At 38.2% G+C, this 16,108-nt stretch overlaps 1 protein-coding gene across 3 annotated transcripts in view; it reads right to left on the bottom strand.

Annotated features, from left to right (window-relative positions):
• LOC105493508 (ribosomal RNA processing 15 homolog) overlaps nucleotides 1–16,108 on the bottom strand; it is a 49,068-nt gene that overhangs the window by 32,352 nt on the left and 608 nt on the right. For all 3 annotated transcript variants that reach the window (XM_011761181.3, XM_011761180.3, XM_011761182.3), the window contains exon 2: nucleotides 1,009–1,283. In XM_011761181.3, coding sequence (XP_011759483.2) covers nucleotides 1,009–1,283 — 275 coding nt within the window. The remainder of the gene's footprint in view (nucleotides 1–1,008; nucleotides 1,284–16,108) is intronic.

Genomic DNA, 16,108 nt, shown 5'->3' with positions numbered 1-16,108 from the left:
AAACAAAGACTCAAAATTTTCAGTTGAAAAGCTATCCGTAAGATTTAAAGACAAAACTTATCTTAAATAAAGTACAATAAGAATATTGAATTAATAATAGAGTATGCCATGTTTCTAAGAGCAATACTTAAAAATTTCCACCTTTCACACAGAGCAACCTGTATTAAGAACAAAGAAACATACATCTTGAAACAAGATAAGGAGATGGTAAACATAAAAAGAAATACGTGTCAATTCAAATTTAACGTTTCTTTCATTTTTAGCTATGAAGTGACTTTGGGAATTAGTACTTCTATGTTGCCAGTACATTTGTAGAAAGTTATTTTTCTTTAATTAAAAAAAAATGCTTATTTTAGTAACCAAGTATTTTAGACGGAGATCAAGTACAGGTGATACGAAAACCTTATCATGGATGTTTAGCTTTTATAATACACAACAAATTTATGTATAACTTTTGCCCTTTAATTAATAGATTATACCTAGTCTAATATCTGTCATCAGTAGTTCAACAAAAGCATAAATGAATTCAAATTTATCCAACACTGATTTGTATCTAACACTGAAATAATCCATTTTCAGAACTACAACCAATCCTTGAGTTATGACATCTTCACAGATTCGTATTATAAAATAAGTTTTGGCAAAAAAAAAAAAAGTAACTAACATGCTTCTTAGTTCACATCCTAATAAAGTCAGCATGCAGACAGCTAAAACAAATAAAATAGGCTCAGGAATCACCACCATGTGTATAATTACTTGATTTTAAAAAGATGTTTCCTCGGCATTTACATTTCTATTACTTTGCCTTTGCATAGATGATTAAAAAGTGAAAATGCTCAATGGAATAATTTAGACTAAATTCCTAAACAGAACCTTAGTTATCCACCTTCACATAAAAAGCAAGTTAAAAACTGGAAAGTTAATTGGACAAACACTGCAAGAAACAGTTTGATCAAGATTAGAGCTAGCCTAGACAATATAATCTACAAGACAACTGGTGAAACACACCTGTTTTATTTTCTCTAGTCTTTCTTGCTTTAACTTTTCTTTTTCCTTTTCCAGCTTCTTATTTTTGACCAGAATAGTAGGTTTACTTTCAGGAGTTTTCTTGTTGAGGACTTTAGCCATGGCATCTGCCCAGCCCGTATTAGTCCCAACACTTGATTCTCTGTCATTCTCATTTTCTTTGTCACAGGGCTCAGCATCACCTTCACTGTCAGCTTCTACAGCATCATCATCAGAATAAAAGTGGTCCTTTTCCGATCCACAGCTTCCTATAGAACCTAAGAGTAAAAGCAAATTAAACTTTAATATTCCTAGGCAGAGGCTGCCAAGGTCCCCGGAACCCTTCCTGGTGCCCTGCCTGTCCCCATTTTTGCAAGGGGGGTACTTTTCTGAGTCCCACAGCTACAGTAATGATGAAGAGCAATAGGACCGTCTTTCCCATTGCCATCAGCTCCCAGAGACCCAGCCCAGCCACATAGACAGGGGATATCACAGCGGCTTCCAAACCCAGGACCCAGGCAGCAGGAACAAATCCAACAGCCTCTGCTGTCAAAATGGTGACCGCTGACATGGAGCTGGTGATTACAATACTTGCAATTTGTGCATTATTTTGGCATAATACCTTTATTTTTTCAGTGCTGAAAATTCATGAAACAAAAAATGATGTAAAACATTAATACATTTCAAGTAAAAATTTATGACAAATTAGAAAGTAGGAAATAAAAACATGCCTATATAAAAATGAATCTCGAACATGAGTAAAACTAAAGTATCTTCAAAAAATTAACTGAACATTATATAACAAAGAAAAATAACATTTCACATTTTTTAAAAGCATGATCTTAAAACATAAAGTGCCAACAGTGTAAAAGAAAATGTTAAAAACAAGAAATCACTTGCAATTCTATCATGCTAACAGAGCTGTATATTTCTTAATAAAGAGAAAAATTAACGAAAACATTTAATTTGAAGCTTTTTCTGTATCTTATACACTGGGTCAATTTAAGAAATCTGAACACATTTGTGACTCTGGGCTTTAACATACAAATATAGTTGATATGTAAGAGTCTTATTATTGCCCATAACACTAAAAAAAAAAAGGTATCTAAATTAAAAGCTGGCAGTACTATTAACCAATTCAATAGAAGACTGAATTTTTTTATTCCAGGACCACAGAAGTTTTCCCCAAGAAGCATCTCCTAGGACCAGTGTACCCTGGAAAGTACAATGGAAAACAAAGTTTGGAGAATATAGTTAGCTGAAAGCTATATTATTTTAATATTATATATGTTTTACTCTTCAGAGTCAGTAGCATTACACAGAAACTAATAACAAAATAAATAATTCTTAGAAAAGGTCCTTCCTGTAGTGAGTATTCAACTAAATGTAAGGAGGCAAGATGGCTTAAAAGTTTGGGTCAATAAAAAATATCTTGGTGATTAAAAGCAGAAAAATCATGACAAACTCCTGGGAACATGTCAAAACTACAACACTGACATCTAGTGTTTGACATCCAGTGTTTTGTCCTGATGTATTCACACACAAATTGCCGCAGATTTCATGTTTTTCAATGGTACCGTTAAGGCAGCCAAAGCAAGCCAAAACACTTTCTGATGATGTAACCCACTCTCATTCTCCACTTCAAAACCATGGCTATTTTCTTTGGTGCATTTCCTTCCCAGCTTGACTACCACAACATGCATAATATGAACACACAATAAATCCATGAAAAGTTTATAGCACCATTTTATACAACCTGCATTCACCCCACCAATTAAAAAAAAAAAAAATCCAGAAGAATTCCCTTAAGTCATGGTTTTTATTTTATTACTTTCTTAAAGAAGCTCTATCTCAGAAGTTTTTAATCAGGTATTCACTGACAATGAAAATGATGACATTTAATATAAACAAATTAAAAATGCAAAGTAATGAGGTCTCCCAGCATACTAAAAAAACAGGATTTACTTCTAGGATATCAAAGATTATCACTATGCAAATCAGAAAATAGAACTGGCTCAAAATATTATTATATCCTAATCAAATGAGGTTTTTAAAAAATTTTCCACGCACTGATCTATAACAGCAGAAGCAGATATATCCAGGTATCTAAGGGCATAGACGGAAATCAAAAGACAAGTAAAAAATGCCTTTGAAGTCCTGTGTGTTGCCTTAAACATTAATTTTGCATTCTACTATAAAAATCTGGAAATTAAAGGACTACGAAGGATGCTTACTGAAGTAATGACTACAAGTTCTAATCATGGTAGTGTTCTCTATCAAAGCTGCTCAGTAGCCACTAGCCACAAGAGCCTATTGAGCACTTCAAATGTGGCTAGCACAACTGAAGAACTGAATTTTTATTTTCTTTAATTACCTTAAATTTAAATCACATGTGGCTAGAGGCCACCATAATGAACAAAGCAGGGCTAAACCACTGACGTACTGAAGTTGTCATAAGGCACTTCTTACCTCCTGCTGCCTTTTTCTCCAAACCTCCAGCTCCCTTTCAAACTTGCCATCTGTCCCCTGACCCCAGATATGAATGGTTAGCTGCAGGCAGGAAAGTGAGCCATTTTCCATAGCCTGGGATAAAGTTTTAAGAAGACTTACAGTCCCTCCACATTCACTGAGCACTCATGAGTGATGGGCAAGAAAGAACAAAGGAAAAAATCTAAATCTAGGTTTCTCTCCTTGAAGAACTCAGGAGTTTAGCAGGGTGGATAAATTACATAGCCAAATTGCAATAGAATTTGTAGGTGTTCTAAAAGAAAAACAATGAGGAAAGGGTGACCAGGGATACCTGAGATGGCTTACAGAAAGTTTTACAAAGATGATAAATGATATTCAAGTTGTTTCTTAAATAGCAAAGCAATAATTTGAATGAAAAAAGAAAGGACGAAGCCAAGGAAGTAAGATTCCATAACCCAAGCCAGTTGATCAGATGGCAAGATCACTGAACCTAGAACCAAACACATTCTAGATTTGAGTCAGTGCTCTGTATGAAAATTAAAATTACTATTATAATCATATTATTATTGGCACTCCAGACAGAAGAAATCAGCATGTTCAAAGAGATGGGAATGTGAAAGATGATGAAATATTTACAAAATGACACGAAGTTAAGACTGGCTGAAACAAAGATTTGAGAATTGGATGGTAAAAAAATTGGGCATAAAGAAAGTAAGATTGGGATTTCATAAAAATGTGATTTATGATCCAAGAAATGCAATACACATCAATTCCAAGATTAAAACCAAGTAGTTTAAAAGTTCATACTCCAGGTGTGTGCTTCCAATAGAAGGCCAAATAGCTGGAATTTTTTCTCTCTTAGCACTTATCTTCAGTCCCTACTTTTAAAAACATTCTCTATTACAGTTTTTCTTTTAAAATGTAAATACCACCTGAAAGTGGTAGGCCTATTGGTTAACCGTTCACACTTTTAAAACTTGCCCTAAGTCAAACAGAACTCCTGGTAAAAACATGATTGAGGACAGTTAGTAGGGGACAATGAAGTAAGGCTACCAGGATTCAATTTCAACTCCAGACACAAATCTAAGTGGCTTTTCTGACATTAAGTCTTCTGCCTGAGTTTCCTCATCTGTAAAAATAGGAGTAAAATGGTACTTCATTGGGTTTTCATAGTTAAAATATATAAAGTTCTTTGAGTGCCTACCCCTTAGTAAGCACCCCTTAAATGCTGATTATACACCACACGCACATGCAGAAATACACTCACAGGCACACACAATGGGAATTTTTATGTGGCTGTGGTAGACAAGGAAAAAGAAACAAGGAAGGAATGCCTCTGGTATTGGGAATCTGGAATTCATGTGAGGTGTTAAATGAGAAGCTTTAGATGACTACAGAGTTATAGCATAGGGGTTAAGAGCTCAGATTACCGAATTAGACTTGGGGTGTGATGTTCTGATTCCAGTACTTTCTAATAGCATAGTTTTGGGCAAGTTACCTAACCCTTCTGTGTCTCAGTTTCTTTATCAGTAAAATAGTGATAAACACAGTAACTACTTCACTGGGCTGCTATGATGATTAAATAAGATAACACATGAAAAGCACTTAGTACAGACCTGGCACAATAGTAGGCACTAAATAAATGATAATCAGCAATCAGAGGACAGAAAGAGAAGAGAGGATCTCAAAAGCTTAAAAATGGATGTCAAGAAAAGAGGGAAAATAAATGTGACTTCAGTTATAAAAGTGCTGCCTAAGTCTTGTTATAGTTTATAACTCATATGCCAGGGAATCATGCAAGCCACCTTTCACTTATTTCATGAGTGGCCAATGTCTCTGTGCTACAACCTTTTCAAAGTACTATAAAATAATGATAATACTAACTAGCTAACACATAGTTAGAGCTAGGCACTATTTATAAAGCACTATTTATGTATTATCATTTCACAACACTTCTTTTCTTTTTTTGAGACAAGGTCTCACTTTGGAGCCCAGACTGGAGTACAGTGGCACAATCTTAGCTCACTGCAGCCTATCTCCCAGGCTCACGCAATCCTCTCCTTTCAGCCTCCCAAGTAGCTGGGACTATGGGCACACACCACCATGCTCAGCTAATTTTTTGTAGAGATGAAGTCTCACTATATTGCCCAGGCTGGTCTTAAACTCCTGGGCTCAAATGATCATCCCACCTCAGCCTTCCAAAATGCTGGGATTCAGGAGTAAGCCACCACATCCAGCTCATTTCACAACATTTCTATGAGTTGCTTTTATTATTGTATTTACACAGGTGATGATTCTGAAGCTTAGAAAAGTTAAAAACATGCCCAAAGTCAAAAAGGCAAAGCTAACAGGGCTGTCAACTTGTGAGACACTACAAAGTTTTGTATCAGAGACTCAATTTGGACTAATGTGTACTGAACGAATGCAGCTACTCATTAAATATTTTAAAACATAGTTTAATAAAGTTTGAATTTTAAAAATTTCTATCTAAGCTTCAGTAAAGGTGAACAGTCTACTCTCTGTCCTCATTCTGATTTTACCTAAGTATACATATCCCCCTACTTATACAAGGCTCTATAAAACTACTGCTCCCCATTCAGCTGTAAATCATCTGTTCTGCTCATGCCACATGGTCCTTCCTGCCAATTACTAAATTTGGAATATTCAAAATTGATGCTTTAAAACTTCAAAAAAAAAAAAAGCTACCTTTGAAAAAAATGAAGTCACCCCAGGTTTCCATAAAAATAACTAAAAATAAAATGATAGTGCTACCATGGGAAACACTGTCAGATGTGATTACATGTGCTGTTGGGCAAGCCAAAACAGACAGACTCTGGAAGTAGTCTGTTTCCTGAGCCTGTCTTACAAATTGCTAAACCACTCAAGTAGGACTATGATATACTTCATTTCTTAGGCATGTTCCTTTGCTATTTTAAGTAACTTAAATGATAAAGGAGGCTATAAGGTACAGTTTGATGAAAAGCACATTTATCTGCTAGGTTATTATATCTTAAATACAGCATTGTAGTTTATCAAAAATGAAGGGATATCTCCTAGGACCTTCTAACCTGAATTGTTATCAAGTCTTGTGTTATAAGTAGATGGCCGTTTTTCACATACGTAACCAGAACAATTCAGGTTTTTTAGCTGCCTGGAAAACCTGAAATGATCCTCCTTATTATTTTATGGCCATATGGGCACATTCTATGAGGGAGGAGTCAATCAGATCATGGCCCGAGTAACAATCAAGGCTTCTTTCTTTTAACCTGGGTTGATTTACAGGCAACAGAAGCTTCTGCCGCACCCTGTCCCAAGACTACAAGCTTAAGAACCTAGTAAGAGTTGCATCTGAACTTCCATAAATCTGAGTAGCTCAAGGATAACTCAGAGATAGAGGCTATCATCTTACCCTTTATCATACTTGGTATCATCAACCACTGTTCTCATTTTTTCATCTGAGGTGATTTACTGACTAGGGACGCTGTTTTTCTGTTTTGGGAGGTTGTTTTTTTAAAGACTACAAGCTTAAGAACCAAGTATATATTGTATCTAAACTTCCAACAAGTTATCAGGTCAATAAATCTGAGTAGTTCATGAATAACTCAGGTAGGGGCATCACCCTCCCCTCTATAACAACACTTGTCATTTATATATTACTTAAAATGCAAACTGTAGCACTTTACCTTCTGTGATACTGTGAAATATATATTTGGTCAACTCCTAAAATCCTTGGAATCTCCAAAGGAGTGTCTTTTTGTATGCTAATAATTGAGGGCTGGTAGTCCCAAAGCAGATTCAGGATCAGAGTTGGTCACCAGATGCACCAAGACAGGATTAGAGGTTTGGGACTTTCAGCTCCATTCCCCAACCTCTGGGAAGGGAGGGAAGCTGAAAGTTAAATGGATCACCTCAATGATTTAATCAACCATGCTTATGTAATGAGGTCTCCATAAAACGTTCAAGAAAACAGGGTTCAGAGAGCTTCTGGATAGCTGAAGTCCTGGAGGTTCCTGCAGGGCGGCACACCCAGGGAGGGCATGGAAGCTCCACACTCCTTCACCCTATACTTCACCCTATGCATCTGTTCATCTGTATCCTTTGTAATATGCTTTACAATAAACCCATAAACTTAAGTGTTTCCCTGAGTTCTGTGAGTTGCTCTAGAAAATTAATCAAACCCACCGGGAAGACTGTGGGAACCTCAATTTTAAGTCAGTTGGTCAGAAGTTCCAGAGGTCTGGATTTAGGACTGGTATCTGAAGGGTTTGGGCAGTCTTATGAAGTTGAGCCCTCAGTCTGTGGGGTCTGACACTACCTCCAGGTAGATAATATTGAGATGAATTGGAGAGCAAACAACTGGTATCCACTGCAGAACTGATTATTTGCTTAGGGTGTGGGAAGGAATCCATACACATTTAATCACAGAAGTCTTCTGTGATGATTGTTGCTGCTGAGTGGTTGAGTGAGAAAACAGAGAAAAGCACACTGAGTGGTGTTTTTTCCACATTCACCTGCTGTATATCCCTAATTCATGATCCCCTTCAATTTTACTATGATCAAATTTCAAATTGTACTGACAGTACTGCAATTCAACAAAAATTCAATCTGAGTCATTTTGCTATTATTCAAGTTGATACACATAAATGCTAATTTTACCTCCACGACAATCTCGTATATGAGAAGAGTATTAAAAAAATCGTGTTAACACAAATTTCCAATTTATCCAGTGAATAAATGGGTATCAAGTACTACACCATGAATCAGGCTCTATGCCAAATTGAGATACAGCTGTCATCACAGTGACAAGGTCTCTGTCCCCACAGAACTTAGGAAATTTCTGCAGTCTAACAATACTTGAGTTTTGAGTTTTGTTCTAACGAAAGCACACTATTCTATCTTTCTTATATAATATGTCAAAAGAAATTAAAGCCAGAAAAATAAAATTCAAACAACATATGGGTTATATCTGTGTGTTTTCCATGAAACTCAAGTAGCATCTTACTAAAGGAAGTTTTTCAACTGTCAATATAGGGCGCATCCCTATCAATTTTTATAATCCAGGTAAAATTCAAAGATAAGTGTCTGATTCAGTTTCCTGATAAAACAAGCCAGTACTCTTTAGATATATCTATAATTTACACACTGATTCCTCATACGTCTGAAGCCTCTGCCTTTATAGTTTCTCAGTACTATCATCTAAAAGTTTTTGATAACTTACTAGTTTAACCAAGACCACATGTATACAACTACCCGACTAGAAAATCCATCTCCATGGGTCACCTTTACAGAAACATTTAATTTCATGACAGGAAAAAAGAAATTTCTTATATTAAATAACAAATTCTGAGTTAAACCAAAGAAGAAATGTTCTATCTTTAACCAAAAGACCTATATTACTAAATTTATTAAATAAAGGACTCTTTAACCAGGCGTGGTGGTGTGCACCTATGGTCCCAGTTATTGGAAGGCTGAGGCAGGAGGATTGCTTGAGCATGGGAATTGGAGGTTATAGCGAGCTATGATCATGCCACACTGCACACCAGCGTGAGCAACATACCAAGACCATGTCTCTAAAAAATACTAAGAAAAAAATTGTTTTAAAATAATAAGTAAAATATATGACCCTTTATTATTTATCTGTATTGCAGAGATAGGATAAGTTGTAAAAGACAAAGTGGAAGAGACATTTAAGTTGAAACCTAAAGGATAGAGAAAAGCTGGTTAAGAGAAAGTAAAGAACAAAAAGAGTATGCCAGTAGAGTGCCATAAGCACGACTAGAAAGAGAGAGAGCAGACTGTATTCCAGAAAGCAGTTCAGAATGCTATGACCCTAGTCATCTAGGGAATGACAAGATGTGAGCCTGAGAGGCAAGCAGTGGTCAGATCACATAGGTTGGGTACGCAGACTGTGTTGCCAGTTCACAAGGAGATTCAGTCAGCCAATCGCTGTTATTTGTGGATTCCGTATTGGAGAATTCACCAACTCAGTAAAATGTATTTGTAACCCCAAATCAATACTCATGGCACTTTTGCAGTCATTCACAGACATGTTTAGAGCAGCGAAGGGCTGGAGTCTCCCAACATGCACACTCCTAGCTGAGGCTGAAGAAGGAGACAGTCTGCCTTGTTTCAACTTTCTCATTGTAAACTGGTGTTCTTCCTATAGACTATTTAGTGCCACATATTTCCATTTCTGTTCTTTTTCTTGGCTACAGCAATGTTTAAAATGGCCCCCAAGCATAATGCTGAAGGGTTGTGCAGTGTCCCTAAGCACAAGGATGCAATGTGCCTTTCAGAGAAAATATGTGTTGAATAAGCTTTGTTCAGGCACGTTATTGGCCATGAGTTCAAATGTTAATGAATCAACAAAGTACATTAAATATAACTATTATTATCCACTTCCTCTAACAGTATAGTATGCCCAAAATGTATGGTGCTATGAGTTTACATTAAAGTTCGTTGTTTGAAAAGCTGAAGGCTGGATGCAGTGGCTCATGCCTGTAATTCCAACACTTTGGGAGGTCAAGGCAGGAGGATCACTTGAGCCCAGGAGTTTGAGAACAGCCTGGGCAACATAGTGAGACCCATCTCTACAAAAAATAAAAAATTAGGTGGGCCTGATGGCACACACTTGTGGTCCTAGCTACTTGGGAGGCTGAAGTGGGAGGATTGCTTGAGCCTGGGAGGTCAAGACTGCAGTGAGTCCTGATTATGCCACTGCACTCCAGCCTAGGCAACAGACCCAGACTTTGTCTTAAAAAAAAAAAGGGGAGGGGGTGCCAGGCACGGTGGCTCACGCCTGTAATCCCAGTACTTCGGGAGGCCAAGGTGGGTGGATCATGAGGTGAAGAGATGGAGAGTATCCTGGCCAACATGTTGAAACCCAGTCTCTACTAAAAATACAAAAATTAGCTGGGCGTGGTGGTGTGTGCCTGTAGTCCCAGCTACTCAGAAGGCTGAGGCAGGAGAATCTCTTGAACCTGGGAGGCGGAGGTTGCAGTGAACCGAGATCGCGCCACTGCACTCCAGCCTAGCGAAAGAGTGAGACTCCGTCTTGGGGAAGAAAAAAAAAGGAAAATTCAATGATTTCTCTTTTTTTTTTTTTTTCCTTTTTCTTTAATCTAAGAGTTTTGTTTTTAAAATTTATTTATTGATTTTTGAGACAAAGTCTCACTCTGTCAGCACCTTGGCCCACTGGAACCTCTGCCTCCCAGGTTCATGTGATTCTCATGCCTTAGCCTCACAAGTAGGTGGTACTACAGGCATGCACCACCATATTGGGCTAATTTTTTGTATATATTTTTTTTTGGTAGAGATGGGGTTTTGCCATGTTAGCCAGGCTGGTCTCAAATTCCTGACTTTAAGTGATCTGACCACCTTGGCCTCCCAAAGTGCTGAGATTACAGGTGTGAGCCACCATGCCTAGTCTAAAGTTTTTATTTTTTGAGACAGGGTCATGCTGTGTCACCCAGGCTGGACTACAGTGGCACAGTCACAGTTCACTGCAGTCTCGAACTCCCAGGCTCAAGCAACCCTCCCACCTCAGCCTCTCATGTAGCTGAGACCACAGGCACATACCACCCACATCCAGCTAGTTTTTTCCATTTTTTTGTAGCGACGGGGTCTCACTATGTTGCCTAGGCTGGTCTCAGACTCCTGGGCCCAAGCAGTCCTCCCACTTCAGCCTCCAAAGTGCTGAGATTACAGATGTGTGCCCCGACGTGTGGCCAAGGAAAATCAAATGCTTTCTTTCTGAAAAACATTCCAAGTGGAACTCTTCTTTGTCTTTAAACAAAAACACACATAAGGCTGGGTACAGTGGCTCATACCTGTATTCCCAGCACTTTGGGAGACCAAGGCAGGCAGATCAATTGAGCTCATGAGTTCAAGATCAGCTTGGGCAACATGGCAAAACCCCATCTCTTCCAAAAATACAAAAATTAGACAGGTGTGGGTAGTGCACGCCTATAATCCCAGCTAATCTGGAGGCTGCGGTGGGAGGATGGCTTGGGCCTAAGAGGCAGAGGTTGCAGTGAGCCAAGATTGCACCACTGCACTCCAGCAGCCTGGGTAATAGAGCCAGATCTTGTTTCAAAAAAAAAAAAAAAAAAAAAAAAACCCACATAAGACAAGGTTATGTATTGACAAAATGACAAAAATGTTCTCACCAGAGACTCACAGGAGCCTACAACTGTATTTCCCCTAAAAGCAATGGTTCACTAATTCAGGGATTCAGGATTTCCTGCAACTTTACTGAACATTATTGTAACTAGAATCAACTGTGAATTCATAAATTGAGAGTAAGCATTTATAAACTTTTATAGTAATTTGATATTACCATGATGTCCAACAATGTGGTCATGTTTCCAGTTATTCTTTTTCATTGATTTTTTTTTTAAACACCTATCTATGACAGATTGGAGATTAAAAAACAAAAACCAGAATGGTCCTTCAACACTGATGGTTTAAGAAGCAATGCCTAGAAGACTGAAGGGAGTAGGGCTGCAATGACAGGCCCAACAAATAGGTCCCCTATGAACTAGCGTAAACAAAAGAGATGCAGGCAAGGCCGGGCACAGTGGCTCACGCCTGTAATCCCAGCCCTTTGGGAGGCCGAGGTGGGTGGATCACCTGAGGTCGGGAGTTCAAGACCAGCCTGACCAACATGGAGAAACTCTATCTCTACTAAAAATACAAAATTAGCTGAGTGTGGTGGTGCATGCCTGTAATCCTAGCTACTCTGGAGGGTGAGGCAGGAGAATCGCTTGAACCTGGGAGGTGGAGGTTGGGGTGAGCTGAGATCGCACCATTGCACTCCAGCCTGGGCGACAAGAGCGAAACTCCATCTCAAAAAAAAAAAAAAAAAAAAAGAGAGAGAGACAGAGATGCGGGCAAGAACTAAAGTAATGGCAACAGAATAAATGGATTAATTAAACCAAATAGATATGGAAGCAACAGGAAGAGTAAAGGATGACACTTGTGTTTCCAGCTTGGATGGGAGTAGATGGCAGTGTCTTTCTTAGAGACAGAAGCAGCTTTGACAAAGAAAATGTGTCTATGGCACAACCAAGCAGACACAATCAATTGTTATCGACATCATTATCACTGATCTTGAATTTTACCAAAAATATATGATCTAATGGTTAGACTATGGAGTAAAATGAGTGGAATAACAGATAACATCCTGCACCTATGGAGGTAACAGTTTCCTACTAGGAAGCAATATGATATACTGGAAGCACTATTTCCAAGCTTCTTTTCTTATCTGTAAAATAGAAATGCCATCAGCTACCTTACAGGGTTACTAGAGTAATTCAAACCTCTTTTCTTGGGAGAGTTCCAGCTTACAAATACCACGTTACCAAAGGTGGGAAAACTTATTTGGCAAAAAGAGATGGGACTAGCAGTTTTTTTTAGGTCAGAAGAGACATCATCGTCATCGCTAATATTTATGGGTGGGTACCATGTGCCAAATATTAAATGCTTAACATATATAAACTCATTTAATCATTATAACAATTCTAAAGTAGACATTATGATTATCCTCATTTTGTAGATGAGGAAATTGAGGCAGATAATAGTAAATAATTAGCACAAAGTCACTCTGAAAGGTAGTACCAACACAGGTGCCTCTGATACAATTGAGTGAACATGGGAATTTGTTTCCAGAAATAACATACGGACTTTAGGAGAAAGGAAGGAAGGGAAGAATACTCTGGTCATAAACACTGGAAGTGCAATAGAAATCTGAACACGAAAATATCCCTTGGTGATGAAATCTTCTTGAGTGGGAGGGAGAAAAGTTTGTCTCCATACCAAAGTCTCCTTGTTCCCAATCTTTTCTTTCTTTAGATTCATACTCCCTGCCCTTTCACTTTCCAAATAGTTTTTTTTATTATCTATGTCCTCCTGGTTCCTCAAACGTATTAAGGTAGTGGTCAAGAACATAAGCTGTACAGTCAAACTTCAATAACTGTTGTATCATTTATCAACTTGCTTATTTGCTTATGTACAGAAGTGAGCAAGTTATAAACCTCTGTGCCTCAGGTTTTTAAATGTAACATGAGGATAATAGCAGCATCTCATAGAGTTGTCAGAATTCTCTGAGCTGATATATATAAGGAACTCAGAACAGAACCAGGCACACAGGAAAGCTCCAAAAGTATAACTATTCTTATTATCCAATTCCTCTAACAGTGTAGTATGCCCAAAACTTACGGTGCTACAAGCTTACATGAAAGTTGCCTGTTTGGAAAATTGAATACTCTCTTGCTGAAAAATATTTCAAGTGAGGCCCTCTCTGTCTTCACTGTCCTGTCCCAGTGCAGATCCTAACATGGAGTTTTGCCATTGCCTACAAACTGTCCTGGCACTCTTTGGCAGTTACCACACATCTGGCAGTAATATTTATAAATGTCTGTCACCATCTTGCTTAAAAATTCTCAGTAGCTCCCTGCTGCCTACAAATACACAAGGCCCTTTATAATCTACTTTTAACCATTGTTTCCAGTTTTACTTCTAGTCACTTCTCTGAACAGCTAGAGCCATAACAGAATGTTACTTTGTCTGAAATAGGCCATGAATTTTAAGAGACCACATGCCACTGTATATGCTTTTATGTCTGAGAAAACTGCCCTCTATACTACCAGGCCAGGAAAACTATTCATCCTTCTAAGGCCTAGATAGAATGCCACCTTATACATTTATTCAACAAAACAATTTACCAAATACTAAAATATGCAAAGAAGACCCTGTGAAAATAAACAAGACATACTTTGGACATTTGGGGAACTTATCTCTATAATGAGAGAGATATGTTAAAATATAATGATAGCATAGTATATTATCAGTAATACATGTAAGATACAAGTAAGCAACACTTAGGCTGGGTTCCAGAGGATATGGATTCCTCCGTCTCCATCCTTACCTTTCCAAAATTGAACCATGATCTTGAAAACTATCTTTTAATTATACCTAATACACTATATTACAGTCCTGTGTTTAATGTCTTTCCTAAAACTGAAATTTTAATGTAGAAATGTATTCATCCTTTGTATTCTCAACACCTAGAGGGTGATTGGAACCTAAGGGAACTCAACAATTGTCCAATGAATTGAATTGGATAAATTAGGTTTCCATATTAGCCAAAAACCTTCTTAACCCATAACATAGCTGATCTATAATAGCAAAAGAACCTTAAAACCTAATCAGCATTTATAATAATATGCTGAAAAGACAGAACAGTTCCAACTTGGAATTATCCAGTACTTGAACAGAAAAATCCAATTTGGCCAGGTGTGCTGGCTCACACCTGTCATCTCAGCACTTTGGGAGGCCGAGATGGGTGGATCACTTGAATCCAGGAGTTCAAGACCAGCCTGGGCAACCTGGCAAAACCCCATCTCTACAAAAAAATTAGCCAGGTACAGTGGTATGCACCTGTAGTCCTATCTACCTGGGGGAGCTGAAGCAAGAGGATCGCTTTGGAGGGTGGTGGGAGAGAAGGTCAAGGTTGCAGTGAGCCTGGGTCACAAAGCAAGACCCTATCACAAAAAGAAAAAGAAAAATCCAATTTGTAAGCAGTACTGACATTTTTTTCCAAATATAGTACTCTTCCCTTCTTGAACAAAACTGTTTGAACCAGTCTAATGAGTTCAAAAAATATCAGAACCAGAAGTTCTAATTTCGGCTCAACAAATAGTTTGTTTTCCTTAACAGTGTGGCAGGAGATGAAAACTCTAATTACCTAGGAATTGCAGTAGCATATGACACTTTCTTCTTGCTCCTGGAAGTCCAGTTTAATTCATTAATTTACTTAAATACCTGTGAAGGACCCACAAGGCAATAGGAACTGGGGATACAGTAGTCTTTACTTTTATGGAACTTATATTCCAATTGGGAAAGATACGCAGCAAATACATACATCAAATGGTTTGGGCAGGGTTGAGAAAAAATAAAGCAGGGCAGTAAGTCAAAAAGTGAAGAAAGGAAGACAGGAAGAAGAGTAGTGGTGGTACGTTAGATAGGGTAGTCAGGGACAAGTCTCTCTGGTAAGGCACTGGATCAGAGGCTGGTGAAGGAGAGACATGCCAAGCATTTGAAACCTATTTTAGGCAGTAGAGCCAACCAGTGAAGAAACCAGGGTGTGGGAGCATGTTTAAGGTGTTAAACAAACACAAGCATGCCGGTATAGCAAGATTACAATTAGTGGTTTGTGAGGGGCAGATTGGTCTATGACAGACAACCTGGCCCAAATCATACAGCCTAAGGATCTTGGATATTATATACTGAGATGGGAAGCCACTGGATCATCTCAAGCAGACAGCGGATGTAATTAGAAATACGTTATAAAAGAATAGCTCTGTCTGTTTTTTGGGTATCAGCTAGTACAAAGGAGCAGTAACTGGGCAGTAGGAAGTCAGGGATTACCTGCAATTCCTTGTCACCTAAAAAGTTGGTGCCAAGAATGACGGTAAAGAGGAGCAACAGACACAGCATGGTTGAAAACCTCAAAACACATCGTTCCTTCCTTTCATTATCAAGCGTCTCTGAGAGACATAGTTATTAAATGCTACCAGTTTTTAGTCGACCTTAACCACCAACCTCTTCTTTCATTCACTATTATTTAGTCTCT

The sequence above is a fragment of the Macaca nemestrina genome, chromosome 1, assembly GCF_043159975.1.
Source record: "Macaca nemestrina isolate mMacNem1 chromosome 1, mMacNem.hap1, whole genome shotgun sequence".
Taxonomy (NCBI): domain Eukaryota; kingdom Metazoa; phylum Chordata; class Mammalia; order Primates; family Cercopithecidae; genus Macaca; species Macaca nemestrina.
Note: the sequence above shows the minus strand (reverse complement) of the source record. Positions and strands in the feature narration are given on the sequence as shown.